This window comes from Oryzias latipes, chromosome 21 (genome assembly GCF_053564925.1).
Source record: "Oryzias latipes strain Hd-rR chromosome 21, Olatipes_Hd-rR_3.1".
NCBI classification, from domain to species: domain Eukaryota; kingdom Metazoa; phylum Chordata; class Actinopteri; order Beloniformes; family Adrianichthyidae; genus Oryzias; species Oryzias latipes.
The window spans coordinates 25,802,386-25,827,640 of NC_136257.1; the positions used below are offsets into that span (position 1 = coordinate 25,802,386).

General features: G+C 38.0%; 1 protein-coding gene and 1 long non-coding RNA gene across 7 annotated transcripts in view; one reads left to right on the plus strand and one right to left on the minus strand.

Annotated features, from left to right (window-relative positions):
• Window positions 1–25,255, plus strand: part of uggt2 (UDP-glucose glycoprotein glucosyltransferase 2) — a 50,305-nt gene that overhangs the window by 6,896 nt on the left and 18,154 nt on the right. For 3 of the 5 annotated variants that reach the window (XM_020712947.3, XM_011489835.4, XM_011489837.4), the window contains exons 6-26: window positions 1,006–1,102; window positions 1,182–1,254; window positions 1,374–1,474; window positions 2,628–2,727; window positions 3,993–4,053; window positions 4,607–4,698; window positions 4,788–4,938; window positions 6,142–6,261; window positions 6,637–6,722; window positions 6,864–6,999; window positions 7,237–7,368; window positions 7,464–7,628; window positions 9,109–9,232; window positions 9,316–9,414; window positions 10,625–10,719; window positions 11,122–11,331; window positions 20,973–21,104; window positions 22,413–22,543; window positions 22,635–22,730; window positions 22,814–22,916; window positions 23,934–24,013. In XM_020712947.3, coding sequence (XP_020568606.1) covers window positions 1,006–1,102; window positions 1,182–1,254; window positions 1,374–1,474; window positions 2,628–2,727; window positions 3,993–4,053; window positions 4,607–4,698; window positions 4,788–4,938; window positions 6,142–6,261; window positions 6,637–6,722; window positions 6,864–6,999; window positions 7,237–7,368; window positions 7,464–7,628; window positions 9,109–9,232; window positions 9,316–9,414; window positions 10,625–10,719; window positions 11,122–11,331; window positions 20,973–21,104; window positions 22,413–22,543; window positions 22,635–22,730; window positions 22,814–22,916; window positions 23,934–24,013 — 2,384 coding nt within the window. The remainder of the gene's footprint in view (window positions 1–1,005; window positions 1,103–1,181; window positions 1,255–1,373; window positions 1,475–2,627; window positions 2,728–3,992; window positions 4,054–4,606; window positions 4,699–4,787; window positions 4,939–6,141; window positions 6,262–6,636; window positions 6,723–6,863; window positions 7,000–7,236; window positions 7,369–7,463; window positions 7,629–9,108; window positions 9,233–9,315; window positions 9,415–10,624; window positions 10,720–11,121; window positions 11,332–20,972; window positions 21,105–22,412; window positions 22,544–22,634; window positions 22,731–22,813; window positions 22,917–23,933; window positions 24,014–25,255) is intronic. The other 2 variants (XM_020712948.3, XM_078939753.1) reach the window with 1 other exon arrangement.
• Window positions 14,047–18,755, minus strand: LOC144988800 (uncharacterized). Of its 2 annotated transcripts, none has more exons than XR_013652829.1 (7): window positions 18,624–18,755; window positions 17,555–17,637; window positions 17,179–17,255; window positions 16,722–16,833; window positions 15,151–15,178; window positions 14,915–15,034; window positions 14,047–14,483 (listed from the first exon to the last, which is right to left on the minus strand). It is a non-coding gene; the product is annotated as an uncharacterized LOC144988800 (long non-coding RNA). The 2 variants fall into 2 exon arrangements; XR_013652830.1 differs by having other exon boundaries at window positions 14,291–14,483; window positions 14,915–15,014.

Here is a 25,255-nt window from a genome sequence, read left to right on the forward strand (position 1 = left end):
CAGCTGGTCACCCAACGCCATTTCACTCAAGCAAACCTTTTGTTCAGGAAAGAGTCTGTACATCAGTTATGGTGATTCTCTACATAGTTCTTTTAATCGTTAAAAATCTGGTGTTTTCAACCTTTGCCACCATTTGGCGGTCAATCCGTGGCCCAAAGGTCATCGCCATAATAGTCTTTAATTTATGTTTGGAGGCACCTGTCAGTTAATGGAGTTTGACAGGTCAAATCTAAAAAAAGAAATGAGAGACCTACCATAATACATGTTTTTTTTATATTACGGAAAGCTTACATTTGGTGCTGCTGTGATGTTTGATGCTTGGAGTCGATTACCTTAAGATAAATACATTTTCAGCAGACCGGATGTATCTGGAAATTTTTGTGAGTTTACCGGTGATCAAGAGGTTGAAATGCTGAGACAAGAAAAATGAAGAATAAAGCAGCGAGCAGCATTGAATGGCCCCCGCTGTTTACCGCCCTCTACAGTTCCCTACTTTACCCCACCACACCCGCCCACCTTGCCCTTCTACAGCTTTAGCAAACCCCTTGTTCCACTAAAACTCCTTTTTAGGCATTAAATCTTCATTTGGCGTCCTTTTCATGCTGTCATACAATGGCGCTACTCTAAAAATGCTTTAAAAACGTATAATGTTTTAAGAGATTACACGCATTAACTCACCATCATCCAAAACATTTAGTTTGCAGAAAAGATATTTCTTTTCATCTTTTATTTTTGTTTATTCTGGTAAAATGTTCATATTTGCACAAATTGGACATTTTTGTTTTAGAAAAGCCGTTCACTCACTGTAACATATATTTTTGATTCCTTGGAAAGAGTGTCAGCCTCAAAAATGTAATTTTACGTGTCTTAGGCAACCACATCCACCAATTAAAGAGATAAACATAATTTTTTAGGAGAGCACCAGGCCTTTTTGTGAATATTTTCAAAAGACTGAAAGAGAAAAGACATGAAAGCCAACATTTTTTTCCCTTGTTACTGGCACAGGATCCAAAGCCCGCAAAGATGCTTTTATCTGGTTACGGCGTCGAGTTGGCCGTCAAAAGCACAGAATACAAAGCTGTGGATGACACCAAAGTAAAAGGTCAGTTGGTTACTTTTCAGACTGCGTGTTGAATCCTGCTGTGTTAAAGCCAATTAAACTCAAATCTTTGGCTTTGTAGATTCGAAGAGCGGGACAAACGCTGGGGAGGATGATAATGATGAAGTTCAAGGATTCATCTTTAGAACATTAAAGTAAGGCTGTATGTTCATCCCTTGTGTTTCTCCTCTATAGTATTTATTTTATGGGATTTGATGATAAGAAAATAAAAACACGTTTATGTTGTGCTGTACTGTTTTGTGCCTCACTTAAGGAAATCTCATCCTGAGCTCCAGGAGCAGCTTACTGAGCTTCGGAAACATCTCCTGGAGAGCACCAACGACATGGCCCCTCTCAAAGTCTGGGAAATGCAAGGTAGGGACTTTAGTGCTGATATCAAAACAACAGACGTTTTATTAACTAGTTATAACAAAAATAAATCACACAACAGTTTTTGGAGTGTCACCTTTAGCGTTTAATACAAAGGTTGTATCCGAATTCCTTCCCTACTCACTGTATAGTGCACTACATAGTGCGTTCTCCATGTTGTAGTGGTGTCCAAATCCACAATTCCAAAATCGAGTGCCCTAGAAATTTCCCGGAAGCCTTTGCGAAAGACCAGTGTGCATCGATGCTCACTAGATTGGGGAATATAGACCACAATGCATTGCGTCTGAATTTTTTTTGCCAAATAAACGTATTTAAATGTTTTTTTAAAAATAAAATATAAAGGTTTTTAACTTCAGAAGACAGTGGATTCATAAATGATCATTGCAAAACGCTCATATCAAGTAGATTTTAACTTAATCCCAGTTTAAAAAAAAAAGTAGTGAGCATGGTGTCCGAAGTGCTTTTAAAATCCAGTGCACTACATAGACCTGCACTATATAGTAGTTTAGTACTTAGGGGTTAGGATGGGAATTCGGACATAGGCTAAATTTAATCTGATGTTTTTACTGGTTTATTTCAGAGCAACAAAAAGTTTTTACCCACAGCTTTGTTTTTGTGGCTAATCTGGCTTCACTGTTTCATAATCCATGTGCAAATGGGTTGTCCTTAAATTGGAAGACTATGTTCCAACTTGGGTATTCCTTACATTGTCCTCATTAAAGATGCCTGTTAATCCTGTTAATCGGTTCAGCCTTCCCCTCATTTTTGTATAAGGGGCTCAAAATGTGTTCAGGCATTTTTTTTAAATGATCACACCCCAGGTTAGGACTGGGAAGAGTTTTTAAGAATATTTCACTTGTTTAGAATTATATAGTCATTTCATACAAATTCTTTTAAGTAAATTTTTAATAATCCTTTTCTATGAGCTTTTTAAATCCTGGTGGTTTCTTTTCTTCCATTTGTTTTTTTGTCTGTCAAGGGTAAAACTATTAAAAAATGACATATTTTATATGTTTCTCAACCATGTGAAAGTATTTTTTCCAGTCACAGTGTTAGCTCCATCCTCTGCAAATTCAAGTCATCTAACGTGGATGTTTAGATGTTAAATGTTGATGAATATTTTCTGTTATTTTTGGAGATTTAAGTTTCCAGGCAGCAGCAAGAATTATGTCCGTCCCAAAGTTTGATTCTTTGAAGGTCATGAAAGATCTCAGTCAGAACTTCCCAAGCAGAGCAAGGTGAGTTCCTTTGGGTTTCTTAGTTGCGTTTGTCCCTGCTTCAGTCAGTACGGGTCACATTGTCCCTCTGTTTTATGCAAGTCTGAATACTTGAACTGACCTTTTCATTTATTAGTTACTGATTCTATCATCAGTGTCATTTCACCTTCAGGTGAATAGAACACATTAGAAACAAAAAACAGATTTCATTCTAAAAGTCTAGCTCAAATATATAGAATTATCACAGACTGGTAAATCTGAATGCTTTTCAACAAAAAAGTTAAATGTATTTTATGGCTTTAGGTGTAAAATAGAATAGACTTTATTGTACGTTAAATTGTGGTAAATTGTTTGGTAAATTTGCTGGCTGATCCCTCACAGGGAAACCATGTTCCCTAAACCAGGATCTGGTGCTTTTGGCAGTGTGGGGAAAGGCCAAATTCCTGCATGAAAATAAAACCAGCATCTTTGTGAAGCTGGTCAGTAGATAAATACAGTATGTTAAATGCTCCGTACATCAAATATATAGAAAAAATGGGGAAAATACAGTGGACCGCAAACATCTGCGTCTTTCCCCCAGACTAGTCGGGGTCTTCATTTTTCTTAAACCATTGTCTTAATATTGGAGTTTTATTTATTAAGGAACACTCCAGTTGTCGTTGAGTCCAGTTAGAATGTCTCTAACAAGATTGCTCCACGCAAGAAATTAAGCAGTTGCAATTCTTGAGAAGAGTCTTTATGTGGTCAGTCTTGAAGCATCAACGTATTATGAATTCCCTTCAAATTTCTGAATTAGCTTTATTTTTTTTCTCATTTTGCATCTTTTTCTATGTTTTTGTCTAATGAACTTTACATTACAGAGCACGAATGCAGCACTCGTTACCAGCCAGCTTCTTTAAATATCCTGTTGTGTCACAGCCTCTTTGTGCAGGGTTTTAGTTTTTTTTAGTACCAAGTTATAATCAAAAACCTAAAATATAATATTGCGTAATGAATCCATACAATGTCCTTTTCCCTTTCTAATTTATTTCCTGAAATAAATGTTGAGCAGCACATAGAGTCTACAGAGAAACTTGTCAGATAGTGATAGGTTTTCTTTTATTGGTTTAAAAACTTACTCCTAACTTGAGAAAATGCTGAGTTAGAGATGCTGCACTGGAGGAAATGACTGCAAACACACCATCTTGAGGTTTACAGGGTTTTGGAGATTAAAACTGGCGTTTTACTGTCGGCTGGGGACGTGGTAAAAGCTGATGGTGACTGTACAGGTTTTACTGTTCCCACAGATCACTGACGAGAGTGGCCGTTACTCTGGAAATGAAGAAGGAAATTGAGGAGAACCAGAAGGTGAGATGTGATAAACAGTGTTCCTAAACTGCACCCGAGGAGGTATAATAGTTAGCATCTACAAGCTTTATTTGATACAAACGTATCCTTCACCCTTTAAATTATTAAATTATTATCTTCAGAATAATCTGTTTCCTTTAAAGACCCGCTCCAATCATCTTTTGATCTATTTTCAAACTGTTCCCGGTGGTCTTTAAATAATGATTATGCCGTTCTTAGCCAAAAGAAAAGAACCTACGTCGTTATCTAGGACGTATAGTTTCTGCAGTGCGACTGGAGAAATTCACCTCTGAGTTGTGGGTGGGACTGTTGGGGTGGAGTAAGCCCACCTCATTTCCCATCATCCCTTTGTTTACACCCTCTCCCGCTAGCTCATAGCCCCCAAGCTATCTTTATCAGTGGAACAAAAATGGCGATTTGAATGAGGAATTACTCAAAAATGCAATTTTGAGTGGATTTTCTTATCTATCATGAGAAAAATGCCTCAAAAACACAATTTTAATTTGAGTGGTTTAAGGAACCTTAACTGACTCTTTAAGTTTGTTCTTTCCAGTATCTCAGCGAGTCACTTGGTGTCCATCCTGGCGACGGGGAACTATTTATCAACGGACTGCACATCGATTTGGACACTCACAACCCTTTCAGGTAGAAACCCAACAAGAAGGTTGTCTTATTCTACCATCACCATTCCAGAGTTAATATCTACAAAAACAGACTCCTCATTCTGTTTGCAGCATCTTGGAGATCCTCAGGGGAGAGGCCAAGATTTTGGAGGGTCTTCATAATTTAGAGATTAAAGGAGAACACCAGGGCAAATTCCTGAGTTTGCCTGTGAACACGGTGGATGACAGCTACGCCTTGGACATCAGGCATCCTGCTATTATGGTGAACCTTATAGCCCTTTAGTCTTCAGGTCTCATTTTTAACTTTACAAAAAACACTTTCAGAGAAAAAGCAAAAACAAGATTTAGTCTACTAAAAAACGGCAGTTTTAAGAAGTTGAATTGTTATTTTAAAATTTTAAGCTAGGAAATATTCTACAAACAAGATTCACAGAGGGTAAGCAATGTGACAAACATAATTCTTTTGTCCTATAATTCTAGCTTTTTTAAATAAATAAAAAACGAATATAGAAAAAACCCAGATTGATCATTGTTTTTCTCTATAAATCTAAGATAAATTGTTCCAGGAAGTATTTTTCTCATCAACAATCTCTCCTCATTTTTGTAACTTTGTCGGTTTACTCTGATCAATAGCTAGCACTTACATAACGATGTTCTGGTCAAATGACACTTTCATTCCATTCCATTGAGCGCAGGCGCTCGCTTTCATTCAGCTGCTTTACAATTGAAGTGCATCAAAATGAAGATACAGGAAGTGCCTTTCATCCAAGCACATTGCTAAATGGCACAACTATTTTCACTAAAAACGATTTTCGGGAGACGTTTTGTTGTTTTAAAATAAAAAGTACTGGAGCAAAAATAACTGCTAAGACCAAAATATAAATGGAGGGCACTAGTTTACAACAAGTATCTTAATAATCGGTGTTCTTACATGCTTTAAGATTTAACATTATGGGATCCAAGTGTAAATATAAATATATATAAATTTCATTTTTATGTAAATTCAAAAGGTTTTATTTTTGAAGTTAAACTAATTATCTCCAGTATAATATCTTAGTGTATGAATTTAATTTGTTCATAATTTTAATGTTTTTTTAGTGAAACAGATTCATATCTATGAAAGCCCATTAAATATATTAATTTGAACCTTTTTAATGAAATGTGATTTTGAGACATTTCTAATAAAACCCTTTTAATGAAATTTCTTTAGCAAACAATGTGTAAAATCATCTCTTGATCATAAATATTGAAGAAAAGAATGTTGTCCCAGGTGTGTTGTGTTAATGTACAGCTGTGCAGTGACAGTACATACCGTAATCGCGACATTTCATTCTGTTTCCAACATTTGCACTTTTGCTTGTTCTTTCATCAGAAGTTAAATACGGTTTATTACATTTTGAACGCTGATCATTCTGTCATTTACTTTATTACTATTTTTTTAACTGTTTTTTATTTGTGTTTTTAGTGGATGAATGACATTGAGAATGACCACATCTATCAGAACTGGCCATCCGGCCTGCAGGAGCTCCTCAGAGCCACGTTTCCTGGTGTCATCCGACAGATTAGACGCAATTTCTTCAATTTGGTGAGCCTCGGTGACCTGAAGGAAGCCATCGGCAACTGAGGACCAAATTTGACTTCTGGCCTGCTGGATATTTTGCTTCTGATTCTTTGACCCCTCAGTTTGTCTACATGACCGAATTTGACTTTAACTTCCAAGATAATCAAGTATCCATTTCTGGTGACCAATATAAGATCTAAAGAGTTTTAGAAATAATTATTTTTGGATTAGATGGAATGTTTTTTGTTTTTATTGAAGCCACAGACCTCTAAAGTCCCACACAGTCCAGTCCAGCATAAAAAATACTTTAAATATGTATTTTTAATGATACAATTGAAAAAAAATAAAAGGTATCAAAACACTTTGTAGCACATTTGGTAATGATAATTCTGCTGTTAGGTGCTTTTCCTGGACCCTCTTCAGGAGGAAAGTGTTGAGCTGTTAAAGCTAGCTGAGCTTTTCTACAAGCACAAGATCCCCTTGAGGTATGTTCTTTCATTTTTCTCCACAACGCCATCGATGTTTATACAGTCCACTCTGCATTTATAATATTTACCAAGCAGCGATTCTCATTTCAGCTGCATCCTGTTTTTGTTTTTGTTTCGTTTTTGTTCATGTTTCTGCAGAATTGGATTTGTGTTTGTTGTCAACCCCAGAGATGATATCGATGGCTTCTCAGACGCAGGAGTTGGATTTTACCGGCTCCTGAATTACATCGCAGACGAATATGATGTACCCCAGGCTGTGATGTCTATGATCTCAGTATGTACACCACACATAAATCACATCCTCGACAAAAGGTTTCTAGTCCGCTCGAGTCTCTGTGTGCCTGGAGAGACTATTGCTTTATTTGGCCGGGTTATATCCTACAGCTGGATACATCTTTTTTGATTAGATGACAAAATAGGATCTTACCTCTGCTGTTGGCTTTTAAAAAATAAGGTAGAGAATTACTGACTTACATGGTTGATATTCAAATTTGATCCGACTCTCTTACAGCTGTACAGCAAAATGGATGTGGGGGGGACATTGTCTGCTGGCACAATCTCTGCTTACCTGAAGAGAAAATATCCAAAAGCCAATCCTGAAAATATTCCAGGAGCAGAATCAGAGTATGACTATAAAAGGAAGGTGAGTTAAAAACATATTTAGGATAACGAATGATTTAACCAGTTATGTAGAAACAGTAACATCCTGGTGTTTGACATACACTTCATTTGCTTCAGGACGGAGCACTCTTTTACAAAAAGAGTGGCTTGGACGCCCTGCCCCTTGCTTTATTTAATGGAATACCCCTAAACCCTGATGAGATGGACCCAGAGGAGCTGGAGACCATTATTTTGCAGCGCATAATGGACTCCACCACCGCATTCCAGAGGGCTGTCTTTGTGGTACGACTGAATTTTCATATTCAATTATCAAAAGTACTTTAAAATGTGAGGAAGAACCCTTAGATTAAAAGATGCTGCAGATAAACTGACCCCAGCTAGATGTTAATGTTGCTTTTCTCATGCCATTGCTGGGACTTAGACTTATTATTTTGCAGTGACATTTTTTGTTTATTTTATTTCTATTCTAATGTACGACAGAGTTTTAGGGCCAAAAAAAAAAGTAAAATCACAAGATTTAAAGTCGTAAATTTACGAGAAAAAAACTCGAAAATGTACGAGAAAAAAACTCGTAATTTTTACAAGATTAAAGTGGAAGTGAGCATACAGAGCAGCAAGTGAACGCCGCGCAGCAGCAGAGCAGACCGACTAAACTCAGAATGTTTATTGATAACGTTCCAAATGTTTGGAAGCTCATTTGCTTGATTTACGATTAATTAATGTTTTATTTATTGATGGGTAGTTTGCAGGACCTCTGCAGCCCGTTGATGAAGCTGTCCACTTGAATCCTTTCTTCCTCCACCAAAGACCAGATCTCTATGTTTGTGTGACGCTTCCATCTGAGGAGGAGCACTTTTTTGGCATTTTCAACGTTCGAAAGCTTATATAACAGACTATTTTCATTCCTCTTTATTGTTTTATGTTAAAACGGGATGTTTCACCTGGAGGGGGCGTATGCAACACTGTTTACTTCCGCATTGGTGTTCGGATGACAGGTTCATGACGTAAGGTGACAAATGAACTTCAGGTTATGTGAATGAAACGGAGAATAAAGGCTGCAGCAGTCCTCTACTCCCAAATGTGTCTCTGAGCTCCTTATTTTACATAAGAAACTCCGCTTTACTGACACCGAACCCCAGAAAGCCGGCTTTACTGACAAAAATCTGATTTTGAGTAGCCAAGAGTTTCAGAATCTCTTTTGTTTTTTAAACAAATCCTGAAATAAAGCTTCACAAAATGCTCCACATATTTCATCATCATGAAGGGGGGTCTAAGGGCAGGGATGTCCAGTTTGGCTTAGTCAGTTTGTTATTCAATTTAGTATTTTCCTATTAAATTCTATGTAGTCATGATCCTTTTTATTTTTATGTTTAACTTTTTCAATTACCTATACGAAAGCCCATTGAGACGACTGTTGTTGTGAATTTGGGCTATACAAATAAAATTGAATTGAATTGAATTGAATCTTCAAGCTAGGCTCCGATAAACGGAAAACTTTGTGGTGTTTTTTCCTCGTAATTTAATTTTTTTAATTATTTAATAGTTATGACTTTCTTTTCATAAATTTACGATTTAAAAGTTGTATTTTATAAAAAATGTTTTTTTTGTGAACTGGCCCTAAAACGCCGTCGTACTAATGCAATATATGACTTTTTTTTCTTTTTTGTCTTTAGTTTTCCTCAATATTTTGTTTTGCAAAAGCAAAATTTGTGCTCCCCTTAAAGAGATGTATGTGGAGCACATTTGTTTCTCAACCTTTCAGGGCCAGTTAACTGAAGGTTTGGATGTGGTGGACTACCTGATGGAACAGCCCAACGTGGTTCCCAGGATGAATCCACTCATTTTAAGCACGGACCGAAAATATCTCGACTTCACAGGCAGGCCAGGTGAGTGGTCGGCTCTTCGCTGTCTTTACGCTCTGTTTTAGTTCATGTCTTGTAATATATTGCTGTGGTTTACCGTACTCTAGTTGTTGATGATTGGAACGACACAAGTATGTTTTCATTCATGGACTCCAGAGACAGAACAGCTGTGATGGCCAAGAGAATGAAGTATTTCACAAAGACAGGTAAGAAGCAGTTCAACCTAAATATTGATGGACATGCAGGACTATCACCATCCTCCTCTACATTTTTATTCATTTATGAAACATAGGAATTTGTTTGAAACTAACTTGTTACAGTAACACTGAAATAGTTTATTTTCAGTTACAAAACAGGTTTAAAAACACTCATTAAAAGACAGGATTTGGACTCAAAAATTACAGACCGAAAAAAAAAAAACTCCCCAAACCTGACCTTTCCTAATTCCTACCATAAATAACTGTTGTTCACCAATAACAGGAGAAAAATCCACCCTTCCCCGTTTCTCCATAGCTGTGTTGTGGGGGCAGCAGTCTCACCACATGCCCAGACCTTCCTCTCCACAGAGAGGAGGGCACTTAAGCCACACGTGGCTCTCTGGAGATGTGAAGGAGCAGCGGCTTTACTCCTCCCAGGTGACTAAGCTCCGCCCCCTATCTCAAAGGGAGGGCTCAGCCACTCTGCAGAACAAACTCATATCAGCTGCTTGTATAATGGGTTTGCTCCTTATTAAGGGAGAGGGCCTCCATATTTCCAGAGAACCTCCCACACAGAACTTTGGAAGGGACATTTATTCCAATTTCATGACTCACAGATGCATCGGATGGATAAAACCTCGAGCAGTCTGTGCAAGGTGTGGAGCTGATCTGCTAATATTTGGTATTTACTGTGTGCCATTTCCTTATTCATTTTCCAGGTCCGACTAAGTGTACAGAGAAATAAAAGGAAAGTTATGATCAGAAATACCTGGCCTAACAGATTACAGTTGCTAAGTAAAGATCATCACAGCTGAATGTACTGCAGACTGTTACAGAAAAAGACAAGTTTCAGTAATGATAGTAAGTAGTAAGGACACGTGTTCTCTTGTTTGGCCACTTTATTCCATTTCTGACACCACCTCCTGCAGGATGAACCACCATATCTGACATCACACCTGACTTTAAACAGTTCTTACACCAACATGAATGCCAGCTGCTTTTGCAGACACCACATCCACCTACATCTGTATCTTTGAATGATTCCAACTTTGGGGCAAAGCAGAACTTCATAAGTGAGAAAAGCAAATCCAACTCCTGATATTTCCAATCGACGTGGACGCAAAATTCTGTGATTTTTCTGGCTTTTGAAAATAAGATACGAAACTTAATAAAAATCAAAGTTCTTGTCAGTAGAAAACTTTTTTTCCTTCTTCTTCAGATGAGGATGGTATGACTGCTGTGAGCATTTGGATAGTTGGAGATTTTGAAAAGGTTCCAGGAAGAAAATTATTGCTTAACGCTCTTAAACACGTGGTGAGTAAAGTCACGACACATGGTACAATTCCTTGTATCTTGTGGGCAAACCATAAAATACATTATTTTAGAATTTACTGCTCCTGTAGGAAATACCACAGGATTCTTGTACTTTTAAGACACAAATTATGTTCCAGAGGATTTTGGCTAAAATGAAAAGTTTGGATGTAGACTGAACAGGAAGTAAATCCTAAATTACAGTTTTAAGAGTAAAATACTTGTGACAATGTGCTGAAGGTTTAGATGTCATTCAGTGAAAATCAACACTTTTGATAAGAGCTGGAGCATTTTTTTACTCCTAGACAATCAAGGTCTACAGGTGATTGTGCTCATGTCTGGTCTCTGAAGATCTGGGAGTGTGTGATACCACTGTGACTGATGCGATCGCTGTGTCTGTGTCAGCAGAGGGCCAGCCCCGGCATGCGCTTGGGGGTGATAGATAACCCCAGTGGAAAACCCTCTGAAGATAACACGGTGCTGTACAGGGCAGTCTGGGCTTCTCTCCTCACCCAGAAGAATAAGGCTGCTGCAGAGTTTGTGCAAAAACTCCTGAAAGAAGAGAGCATTCAGCTTCTCCAGCAGAAAACTAAGATTAAAGACTTACTGATGCAGGTAAGCAGATAAAAGGAAAAAGGAGTTCTTCTGTTTTTTTCCTTTTTTTTTGTAAAAGTTCAAATCTTTTCTGTTGAGTTCCTAACATTCTGTTAAACACTTTTATAGAGTTGGTTCTCTAAGAAAAAGTTTTCAAAATGTTCTAATTAAATTAATGTTAAAGTAGTTTTTTTTTAAATAACATGTAAAAGATGGTTAAAACTGGGAGACTTCTGTAAAGTCAGCAGATAAGTCTCCTCAGAGAAAGGAGGAGAAGGTTTTTTGCTCCAGTTCCTTCATTTTAACAGGAAATCAATATTTTGTGTTTTACTTTGGCAAAAAAAAGAAGCTTTTTATCTTGTTAATAGATCCACTGCTTGACTTAAAATGAAGATGCAGAATGTCTAAATAAAACCAAATTATGAATTGGATGTGTGCTGGTTGAACTCTTTGGGTAAAATACAAATACAATGAAGGGTCTCTTGGTGGTAAATCTATTCAAATTTGCATTTTAAAGCATAATATCGAATTTTAGCAATATTTTTCCTTTTTGTACCGAGGCTGTTCCAGATTTTTCCTTTAACTAATATTATTCTCTATAAATATTTTGTGTATAGTTACTTTATTATGATTTATCTATATGTAGTTTTTTATAAGGAACCTCAGACAACAAGAACACAAGCTCAAGGTTCATTTTGTTGCAATATTCCATAGCCACAGTGTCATATTCATATTAGACTAGTTTCCTGACATGTCCGATCCGTTTTCCATGAAAGTAAATAGTCTTGTTTTTCATGAATATCATTAGGAAGAGGCCACATGACATTTGGATGCCTACAGTTTGTCAACCCAACAATAAACACATCGATGCTTCGGCAGTTGATAAGCAAATTCAAACTGTATCTGATGTTTAACACATGAATGACTCTGAGCTGAAGTGCCAAAAATGCATTAAACGTGCCTGCAACAAAGTGGTCAACAAAAAAAAAATGACCAACTTTACAAGAAAAATACGTTTGGGAGTTTATGCTTAGCGTTTTTCATGTCTGAATTATGGTAATTATATATTATAGGACAGAAGGAAAGATGTAATATAATTTATATTACAGCCTTGTTTAAAGTACCTGACTAAATTTTGATTTCAGCGTGTCAAACCGCTTAAAATAATCAAAAAATCTGTTCCAATATCCAACCTGGATGATTTATTGATGGTGGGAAATTTTATGGCTGAACTGCTATCTTAGGTTTGAAGTTACCGGTATATATGATAAAAAGCAAGATTTTTTAGGAACGATTTGAAAATATATACACAGTATGCTGTATAAAATGCTTTTTCAACCTAAACCGTGACAAGATGAAAACTACTAATAATTGATTTTATATTAGTTTATTTAGTAAGTGATCACGGTATGTGTGAGATTATTTTTTTTTTTACTTTTTTTAAAGGGACTTATATCATGCTATTCTTAAGCCTGTCAGAGTAAACTATATCCATATATATATAATAATTGAAAGAACGATTTTTTTCTACGTGAAACGACTTGATCTCTGAGGCCCCGCCTTTATGGAGTTAATTCAGTCTCAATAATCAGAAATGCACACAACCGGTTTTACAAATGCACACGCTCCGATTCACAAATGTCATTTTATGCAAATGTGAAAAATAAATTCGGAAATACACACCCTGTGTTTCACAAACACACAGATTGTGTTTCACACATGCACACTAAATGTTTTACAAATGCACAATAAGTGTTTCTCACAAATGTGCACACTGTGTTTCACAAAAAACATTTTAGAAATTCACAATAAATGTATCAGAAATGCACAGTAGGTGCTTCACAAACATGATTTTTAGGTACACATGTGATGTGAACTCACAGATCATTCGAACTGCAGACTGTGCATTCAAAATCCCGTTCTCGTTTGTGAATCTCCCCGTGTGTGTGAGAGATTTTTCTACGGTGAATATTGAGACTCATCTGACGGAGCGGGTCAACTAATGTCACCATTGGCTAGTGAATCTGTCAATCAAACTCATCGGGAAAGCAGGCGGGTTCGCTTTTAGCCAATCGTATGGCCCCTTACACTTTCTCTACGCTTTCTGCGGGTGGCAAAAGCCCCGCCCATATTTGATTCTGTACCAGTCGGTCGTTAGCGTGTTAGCCTTAGCATGGCTTGTCGGTTTATTGCCTTCGGTTGTCAAAAATTACTGGCTTGTGCAACTTTTCAGTGGACCTGGGAGCAAGGCAACAGTGGTTGAATGCAGTTGACATAGAATCCATCGAACTCTGTACTGGTCATGAGATTTAAAATGAATGTTTCACTCGGGATTGTTTGTACGTTATTCTCTTAGCGTTCATGCTAGCGTCATTTCAACACTCAGACACGGTTTGGATCATATGAAGGTGGAGGAGAAAAATCTTCAACTTCCACAGGTTTTGTGGAGAAACTGGCATCACTTTGCTCCGTACCACGCAGTGGGACTACATTACTTCAAGTTCATCTCACTGTCAATCACAGATACCCAATACACATCCCCTGCTCAGCCCGAAGTCACTTTGCTTGACCTTAATTTTATTTTTTTAATAACTCAAATGTCATTGATTTTAATGGTAACCATATACATATACACCTCTTGGCCAGGTCACCCTTGCAAAAAAGATCCTCATCTCTCTGGGTTTTATAACTGGTTAAATATACTACACAACAAAAGATGGTCATAGAACAACAAAGTGCAAACATTCACCCTTTATTGCAGAGTAAAATTCAGTGAAAACATGGACAGATTAAAACATCAAAATTTAAGCAAATGTGGGATCTCTACTGATTTGAATTTTATTTAAACTGGAACTAATTTTCATAACATCCTTACATACAATGAAGTCCCTTGAACAATACAGCAGTATTGATTTGAACTCTGTCTTGCCCCGCTCAGTCTCTCTTCTTCTGTATGTAATTATGTCGCCTAAATTAAGTTCTAAACAAACGGGACAGTAAAGATGTAGGTCCACTCCCAAACGGTCTGAATTCCACAATGGATTGATGTCGTCTTGCAGTTCCAACATTTGTGGACCCAAAAGAGGACTGTCCCATACCAGGACATTGATCCCAGGATGAGGTTCAGCCATGGATCCACTCTCCTCCCATTCAATCTCTGGAACCAGCATACCCTGACAAAAAAAAAGAAAAAAAGATGCTGTTTATGAACAGCACTGTTTTTTTTGTGTTTTAGATTATGTAGGAACAGTGACCCACTAATAATAACTTATATTGTTGCTTGCAGGCAGACCTCATATCTCCATAACTGTTTATAATTTGCAAATAAGTGAACCTTAACAAAATAGTGACATTAGTACATCTGATGGCTCATAAGGCCATGCATTGTGATGCATTTTGAACTTGCAGATGTGCTATTCTTCCTACAAACAAACAATTTAGGGAAATTGCTTGCACCACACAACAATAATCCTTTTCATTCATTTTCGATGAAAATTCACTGTAGTCATTATGATTTCATGATACTCTTCTTGATACTTTCCACTTTAGTCAAACTGCACACAAATCAGTTGTCCAGTACAGTGAGATTAAATAAAGCATTTACCCGGGGATCAGAAACAGGGTTCTGGGTCAAGCCCAACTGCCACAGCTGATTTGGTGTCATGCTTTGCTCCGTCCTGATTGGATGGCTGTCCCACGCGTCACTAAAGACATCCAAACTGGCCTGAATGCGTGGTAGGAAGATGTAATGGCAGCAGAACACGTGATGTGACTGATATTGAGCAAGTCTTGGTCCTCAAGAGAGTGCAGGATGTTGTAATATAAACCAGTAACACTCACGAAGACATCACACCAGAGGAGCTCAATCCTGTATTTGGAAAAAAGCAAAAAGAAATATTATATTGTCAGATTTATTTTTAATACATCATTCACTTTTATGTATCAGGGCTCCAGACTAACTTTTTTCACTAGGAGCACAGTGGCCCCCAACTGAAAGTTTTAGGGGCACAACCAGAATATTTAGGGGCGCATACCGTAAATCAACATTCTAACCAAATCCACTAATTTCCACTGTATTACAAATAAATACTTTAATAATAGATGCAGAAATTACAATGTGCTGTTTCTAATTCAGTGTCATATTTTATTCTGCACTTTTGAAGATGCAACATGAAGGTAAACTGACATCACCATCGCTGTCATGACAGTACAACTAAGTAAAAATAGTAAAAAAAATACCATACATTTAGAATAAAAAAAAGTTTTTAGTAACAAGTGATTACCGTAGTAACCTTTCGTAATTTCACAGTTTCAAACAATACTTAAATATATGTAAATATTAGAGGATGGAAATTCATGTTGGTGACACCAAATAGGTGCAGCCAAGATGCACAATAAGCGTGTTTGAGATCACCCAGATGGACGCAACACTGCACAGATCACCTGGTGTGTGACGTATATTTTTGTTTTTGCTCCAACATCACCTGTCAATCAAAACAAAAATATCACGAGAAAGGGGTGAGAGCAAGACACCAATCAGAGCGAACGCAGCTGGAAATTTAGTATTGAACTGACTAAAAGCTGCCCTACAGACTACAAAACAATGCATTATGGGACATGCGTCCTGATGGGTTTTTTGTAGTTCACTGATCAATTAAAATAATTTAAAATACCAACTGATTAAAAAAAGGCTACATCCATTACAAAACATTAAAATAATTATAAAAGATGTAATATCACAGCTCATACTTAGGGGGAGAGGCATATTAAAACGAAATTGAATGTTAAGGACAACTCCTAATTCCTGGTCTCTTTCAGTCTCGCTGCAGCTTCGATTTCATGCGAGTTTGAGACCCCTGCTGTACACTCTGTCACTGGTACACTAGCTGCAGGTCGGAAGAACGAATCAATAGTTCGCTTGCTCATAGCTCAGACGCACATATCAGGTTGTGATGATATTTGTCTCCGTTTCCTTCCCACGGATGTTTACGCGCGCTCGATTATCTCTAGGCCCCGCCCCTCCACATATTTTAGCCACTTGCAGTGACTTTCCCTATTCTTCTCACACGCATTGGCCGCTTCAGGCATCACTCAATGAAACGCGAGTGTGTGCTCGCGTGTGCTCCAGTCTCATGAGTATTCGCGCGAGTGTGTGTCTGCCTGCGTGCGTGTTCGCTCGCGTCTCATTGATGATTTCATCTCTCATTTCATCGATCATTGACGTGCTCCTTTCATGTTTAATGTATAAAAAATACGGAGGGTGGAGGAGGCAAATTTACTGGTAGCACATGTGCGACTGGGTGTAAAATTCAGTCGCACACTCTCAAATTTTGGTCGCAAAATGCGACCAAATGGACGCAGTCTGGAGCCCTGTGTATATATTAAAGCTTCTAAAACTAGGTTCAACTCACCGTTGATTGCGTGTACACTTTTCCCACAATGAAGCCGTTTGTGTCAGTTGTACGTACTGTGAGCATTAACTCGGCTATGCCCACATTTTCTCCTCCGTGATCTCCTCTCACCCTGACAATAACATGAAAATCATGTCTCAAACACATAATTACAAATGCATCGCCAATACGGTACACATCAGTTTAAAATGTAATGTTCTTATGTATGATGCCAATAAGTAGAATTTCTGGGTTAAAAAAATTGCAGGAGTGGGTTACATGTATCACTGGGGAAAAAAATGAGGTGAGAGAGACTGTTAAGGGGGGGTAAAATGTTATTCATGAGGGGAAAGTTTTAGAGTTGCCTTTGTTTATGGAGAGGAGTCTAAAAAAAGTAATTTTATTTTTGTACAAATAACCAAGTACTTGTACTGCCTGATATGTGAATAAAATATTTATTTATGAATGACATGAATACCTCAGAGGAAAGCCATAAACGTTCATAGCGTCACTGAAGAAGGCCAAGTGGGTGTCTGCACAGTTGTTCTCTGCTATCTTCAGGTACAGGATACATGGAATACAAGTACAAATACTTTCAACTGACAGATATTTACAGGGGCAAAAATGCTAAATTCCCAATTGACAGGTAAAACAGTAATACAATAGGATGATAAAATATGAAATAGAATAGAATAGAAGGGTATTTAATAATCCCTGAGGAAATTCTTTTTAAATGGCCATCTTAAAAAAACACAAACACACACGCATTACAAATAGAAATATCACAAAATAAAAAGATTGATAAAAAAAGATAAATAATTGGAAAATCAGTGGGTAAAATTAAAAGAAATTACTTGTAAGATGCCCTGCCAGAGAGTTGTATTGCCTGATGGCACGAGGAACAAAAGATTGTTACGCTGTCACGCTTCAGTAATTCCTAGAGAATAAATAAAAACACAACAAACATGGATTAGATCATTTAGCTGTCTGATCTTAAATTACATAATTTTCAAATATATGAAAGGGGATTTTTTTTAAAACACTTTTGCTATGATAACTTGAGCTTGTAGTAAAGAACAGCTTTAAAAAAAATCAGAGACAAGACACTGATCACAGGAAGCCTGTGTGTAATACTTACTCAAATCACTGTTGACAGCATATTTCTCCCATCCACCCTTTCTGTGACTACTTATCGACTACAAAACAGCCTAAAAACATAATGTTTGGGATTCTTGTCATTACGTCATTGGAAGTAAAGATACGGGGATTTTAGTGGCTGTCACTCTGACACAATCTCACAGGGCTGGTCAGCACAATACGGGTTCTAACGTTAGAAACTTAATGAGGCTTCTTTCATTCAACAGTGGATTCATGTCTGTTATATTTAAAAAATGCCGTTTTCATGAATGTCATATGAATTAACTTTGTTGCACAGTCCACCCCGTCTTAAAGTCTGGGTTGTGAAAATGCTGTGTCTAACTTTAACCCGGATCGCGTTTACATAAAGGCAGCACACGGAAAAACTAGCTAGTTAGCATAGCATAGCATCAGTGTTTAAACAAATCGCCGTCTCAAAATCAATACTTTTTATTAAACTTTCTTTGCTGCTGTAAATCCGGCATGCTTTTCCCCTTAGTTCCTTATGAATCATGTTAAGAACCTACAGATCATTGGCTATAGACGCTAGCTTGAACCGACACCGGCTTGAACTTCACTCACACTCACAGGCAGCCACAACTTGCACAGGCTAAGCAAAACAAAGCTAAGCTAATTTGCGGTGGGGGTACTCTGCAAACGACTCGGCTGCAGTGTTCATAAAGCATTCACACATGTCAACTTGGCAAAGGAGAACGCTTCAACTTAGTATTCAATAACATTACAGGACGTACAACGAGGGAATGATCAAATAAATGCATTACTTACGGGCTGAGACTGATCCCGTTCGGAAGACCTCTCCGCCATGTTTGCCGCCCGCGTCCTTTCAACTGCTGTGCTGAACAGCTCCCTCCCTCGTCACTTTGAAAGTGAGGAGTGTAAGGGGCCATTCGATTGGCTAAAAGCGAACCCGCCTGCTTTGCCGATGAGTTTGATTGACAGATTCACTAGCCAATGGTGAGATTAGTCGACCCGCTCCGTCAGATGAGTCTCAATATTCACCGTAGAAAAATCTCTCACACACACGGGGAGATTCACAAACGAGAACGGGATTTTGAATGCACAGTCTGCAATTCGAATGATCTGTGAGTTCACATCACATGTGTACCTAAAAATCACGTTTGTGAAGCACCTACTGTGCATTTCTGATACATTTATTGTGAATTTCTAAAATGTTTTTGTGAAAGACAGTGTGCACATTTGTGAGAAACACTTATTGTGCATTTGTAAAACATTTAGTGTGCATGTGTGAAACACAATCTGTGTGTTTGTGAAACACAGGGTGTGTATTTCCGAATTTATTTTTCACGCTTGCATAAAATGACATTTGTGAATCGGAGCGTGTGCATTTGTAAAACCGGTTGTGTGCATTTCTGATTATTGAGACTGAATTAACTCCATACGCCTTTCTCTCCTGTTTGGTGCCTCCCATTTCATCACGTCAACCTAGAGCCGGCCTTGGCAGCGTGTCTTCTTCTCGCCCATGTAAACAAACAACATCCACACTTTTGCAAAGATGGATGTGCATATTTTGGATATAAAACAAAAGCGTTTTTGCAGATCACCGCTAGCTCCACAGAGAAAGTGGGTGTTTGTGTTAGCCTGGGGGCGGTGCTGGCAACTCAGACTCGTCCTGGAAAGGGCGGGTCCTCGATTTGTGTTGTCACAAAGCGAGGACCCGCTTGTTTTCGTGGATTGGGAGGGGCTGGTGCCCAGAAAGAAAGGTTTTTAGAAGAACACTCAGAAATGCAAGAACGGATCTAAATACCGCTTTTGGGTTGCTTTTGTTAGGAATTAACGTTGTACAACCTCCAAAAGTTGATTTAATAGCCCTTCAAGTGACTGGATGAACTGATGTAACCACACCGAAATGTTTCTGCGCCGCTCTCTGCTTTAAGCTCTCGGGCAGAAAGCTGTGATTGATGAGCCCATCTCTTTATTCCTACCTGAATACTTTGAAAGTACCAAGGTGAGCAGCCTGTTCACTGTCAGTTCCACTTGAAGTGTGACTTGGGCCATCACAGGGCGAGACCCACTCAATGCATCTTCAACTAAAAAAAGCGTCAGTGTGTTCTGGCTCTCCTGGGCTGATGAATAGCTGCGCTCACTTTTGATGGGGGATCCACATGTTAAGTCAAGCCTAACCGTCGCTCTGCTGTTGTAAGCAGTCTGCAGCCGCTGGCGCTCTCAGTGCTGCAGTGTGCGGCATCCACGCGCTCAGCTTTGTACTGAAGCGACTGTGTTTTCAGCCTCCTATCAACAAACAGTTGACAGGAGGAGCCTCTATCTGCAGTCAGGAGAAAGTCCCACTCTGGAGGCTTCAGCTCCAGAGATGAAATCTCACTATGGATTTATTCAAAAATAAAGTTTTGGTGTTTTTAAAGTGACTTTTTACATTTTATAAATGCATTTATAACAATTAGCTCTGAATCAAATTGGAAATTGTAATTGGATTCAGTTTTTACTGAGTTGACTTGTGTTGTAACTTTATGAAACAAATAATTTAATTGAACTGGGACCTAAAAAACGTCATTTTTTTACTAGTAGTACACAGTTGGAGGAAAATGGGCTGGAAAAACGATGGAAAGAGTTTTGAGGCAGCTTTGCGACTTGAGACCCAAAGCCATGGGACGCGAGTTTATTATTGGCTGCCAGACAGACTTGCTGACTGGAGTGTGCTGACATTATTGGTATTTCACCTGATCTCCCGAGGAAAGGAATGTTGTGGAAACTAATAACCTGACTCCATAAAGCCACCTCACGCCCACACCCCGACAAAAATGCCCGAGGTTTAATTAAGAGTTTGTTATATTAATTACAAATTGATTTGTCTGGTTTTGACTCCTGCCGTTCTGACAGGTTGGGATAAAATGCTTTTTCTCAGACTTATTATTAAAAGTTGTAATAGCTGTGAATATGTAAGGCATTGATGAGGTAATGAATATTTTCCAGCCATCATACATCATTTCTAAAGCAAATGTTTCAGATTTTTTACATTTTTTTATGAGATGCTATACAAAGAAATCTTGTTAGTTTTCTGGTGTAGAGTTCCATTTACAGCCAAGTGTAGAATCAGTGTTTTGGTCTTTCTAAACAAAGTTTGTTATTCCGCTGCAGGGCATGGATGTAGATGCCTTTGAGAAAAAATTCAACACACTGGAGGTTGATTTTATCCGCAGTCAGCAGCTGTTCTGTCAGGATGTTCTGAAGCTCCTTCCTGGACAGCGAGCGGTGATCAGCAATGGGAGGGTAAGTCCGCTCAAGCATCATCTCAAAAGGAGCTTTACCCAATACAGTAACTGTGAGTTTGACCCAATTGAAATTTATAACATTGATAAAAGTAAATCAAGATTTTGCATTCTTTATTGAAAAACTGTTTGTATTTCCTGTTGCAGCTAAACTATGATGCCACCCAGGATGTTCTCAGTTCAAATACAAATCGTTAACAAAAAAGAAAAACAGTGCAGAGTGATAATGCTCAGGAAAACAGTTGAGCTTTACAGACAGAATCTTTTCATGTGACATGATCAGTCAGGAAAAGTACCAAAAATGATACTTTTTTTTATGTTTCAGTTGTTCATAGTCAAGTTTGAATTGGCTTTATGATGAAAAACCCATTCAGTGCAGAGAAAGTCTGCAAAAGTAAAGGTCTGGAAAGTTAGTCATGGAGTCCATTTTAAAATGCTATTAACAGATGTTTTTCATTCACATGTCATAAAATCAAATTATAAAGAAATTAGGGCAAAGTCGGTTTAGGTTTGCTCGAGGCTAGAATTATAAGCCATCAAGAAACGTAGGAATTTTTCATAAAACAGCGTTCAATAATAGGTTTAGTTATAAATAAAACATGATAAGCTTTTAATCTTGCATTTGTCGGGTACTTATGAACACTTATGGCACAAGTGCTGCCCTGATTAATCAATCTAGAGCTGTTGGGAAAACGAATTCTGCTTTTGAACAGTCTGCAATTATTATTAGTAGTATTTTTTTAATTATTTCTACAGATTGGTAAATATCTTAATTAGTTTAAGTGAACTTTGTCACTAATTTAACCTTAACTGTACAATTTAGACTTTTAAGTGACATATCTGTTCAATTTTCATTTCCAGCTACTAAGTAGTCAAAGTTTTTAATTTAATAAATGTCATATTATAATTATCTACTTAAAGTTTTGTTCATGGCATAATGTGCAAATCATTTACTCAGCAGAAAGCTGATTATCCTTCACAATTTTAGTGTTTTTTTTTTAACATAACAGGTTTAACATGACTGCTGTTGCTCCCTGATTACAAGTGACATAAACATCTGATGACCCGACATGATATATGATCAATAATATATTATTAATTGATAATACTATCAAAATGTATCCTACTGCGTGGTATAGCTGCAGCGTTCGGCTTCTCCCCCTGAATCAAAAACAGGAAAACCCCAGGAGGAGCACTGCTGAACGCACAGCAATAAAGTTACCAAACATGGTGTCACTATAATGTTTCTCATCCCCTTTGGGCCTTTTGTGGTGATGCCTACGCTCTGACTGCATTGGCTTTTCTGTAGATCATCGGTCTGCTTGAAGAGCAGGAGGAGTTCACTGAAGAAGATTTCCATTTGCTCCAAAAGATAACCCTCAGAGGTTCCGCAGAGAAAGTCAAAGCCCAAGTAAAACAGATGGGGATGAAGGCAAAGCAGTATGTTTGGATTTTTTAAACCTCAAAAGTGAAGTTGTGGGATTTGTTGCTCTCTGTTGTGTCCAACCATTAGAATCCATTTATCTTTCAGCGCCAGCGACTTACTCATGAAAGTTGATGCCCTCCTTGCTGCAGCTCCCAAAAGAGAGGTCAGAAGGGATGTTCATTTCATAAAAGATACCCACAGGTAGGATCTGCTTTTCTTCTTCTTTTTGTTAAATGCAGACACTTGTCATCTTTTTGGTGTTGATTTGCTCTGGCTTTCCTCAGTGTGCTCCACCTCTCACAGCGTGAAAACGAGGTCTTCTATGATGTTGTGGTCATTGTTGACCCTCTAACTAGAGAAGCACAAAAGATTTCCCAGCTCCTAATTGTGAGTGAAATCCTTCTTTTACTCTCTTTTCTATTTCTGATTCCCCTTCAATGCACAAGAATCATTTTGGATCTATTGCCTTCCCCTCCCCATTGCTGAGAGCTCTCTGTTTACACGGTCTCCCAATAGCTTACAGCCCCTCCCCTCCCCAGATAACAAAAATGCAGAGCAATACTGGAGCTATCCAGCTGTACAGTTTTGAGCCTGATGCCAACATTTACTTACACATCTAAATAACATCACATAGGTGTTGATCCTTCTTTATCTATTGGGGGGTAACAGGAAGCTCTTCTACGTCACATATAAGCTCTTTTTCAAATGTTTTTTTTTATTTGTCTGCATAAAAATTTCAATAATGAAATACTCAGAAATGCAATAATAATCATAATTTTCTTAATGGACATCCTTCATCATCTAAAGTATGTTAAAAACACTTTAGGAGGTTAGTGAACATGTTGCAGATTCTTCCATTACATGAGAAGTAGAGCAGATTTCTATTGTGCAAGGAAATGTGTGTAAAGATTCCCCGTCATCCTGGTCATGCCATCGCGGGATTCTGTTCTGCAGCGCCTCTGGACCATAAAAGTTTGCAGGGCTGCAAGCTCAGTCAAACTGATGCTCAGAACAACGTGCCTTAGCATTTCATAATAGTTACTTTAAAAGAATTTGATTTAAAAACAAAAACAAAATCGATCCCCAGTCAGTAAAATTTGTAAAGCCGATAATCCATCCATCTACCCATTCATCCATCCATTTTCTTAACCTGCTGGATCCCCTTTCGGGGTCACGGGGTTGCCGGAGCCAATCCCAGCTACTGGTGGTAAAGCCGATAATCTCATTTTAAATCAATCTGAGGTTTTTGTATTCATTTTTGAACTTTTATGGCAAGTCTGTAGTTTTGCAAACACATTTTGTGTTCAGGAAATCATTACAACAATACATAAAAAAAACACATGACTATGTTGCACTCCTCCTTTCATGCCTGACTGCTTCTTTCCTTTTCTGAAAACGCTGCAGGTGCTTAGTCAAGTGGCCAATGTAAAACTGCAGGTGTTTATGAATTGCAAGGCCAAGTTGTCGGAGTTACCCCTCAAGAGGTAAGCTCTAGCTCCAGCAGTAATTACATTTTCCTGTTCAGCTTGATTGTGTACCCTCTTGCTACTGCTTACTTAGCATCTCTTGTTGCTCCGCCTCGCTCCATCCCTCTGTAGGAGTCGACTGCAAAGTTGCAATCTGGTTAATAACACTGCCTTATTGCTCTGGGTCTCTACATTCATCTCTTGGCAAATTACTTACAGTATTTATTGTGGCAGCTTTGACCAGGCAGTGAAAATAACTGAGAAATAATGTAAAAAAAAATGTAGTTATGTGTCAAATACCCATTATTTAGATGCTGGAAACATTGTTGTGTTTCACAAAGCTACTCTCTTCAAATCTGAGGCGTGTGTAGCCTTAGCATACCTAATGGATATGTAATTACATTTCTTTGCTCACATTTTAAAACGAGTACTCTTACTCAAACCGCTCCCACGTCCATTCATTCTAATGCATTGCCGAAATGAGAACACGGTAAAGATGGCAAGGTGATACATCAGTTTGGTATAAATAAGATTAATGGTATTCATGACTTAAACCAGCACCCCAAGATTCTCTGTAAAAGTGTGAATAAATTAAAATATTGTCTTTTTACAAGCTAACATAGGATTATAGAAGCGTATGTGGAAAATGTGATCCTTAAAAGCAGCAATGCCTTTGTTTAGTAGTTGATCTTAGATTTTAAGTTGTTCCACTATCCTTAGCAGTGGTCTAATTATAAATTCTCTACATAGCTTCATGCTTAATGCACCAGCCCCTGAAGACCCTGGTGTCAGTAGGAGCACATAAATCCTGCCTTAATTTCATCTCCTTGTATGTTTTCGAGTGTAAGACAGCAGCAGTGGGCACAGAGCTGTTTACTCTCATTCTCCGTCTTTATTTTATGGACAGTTAGTTCGCAAATTGAAACCAGTTGAGTGACATCAGTGCATTGCCAAATATGGTACTATAACCTTGAGCAAACAAAAAGTCTATATAGTGGTTACAGTAAAAACTTTAGGGAGGACAAATGTTTTCCTGCTAAGATAAATACAATGTTTTTCTTTAAAGCATCAAAGATCCAGTGAAACACAAAAATATTGCTAACAATAACATATTAGTGTACGATTAAAATGAATAGTTGTTAAAGACTAGAGAGCTCTTTGTTAACGCATATTCCCACTAGTTTATAGCCCCTTGTGGCCTCCCCAGCGTATTTACTACATCACAAATCAGATCCCAACTGCATTTTTTCATCTGCTCCC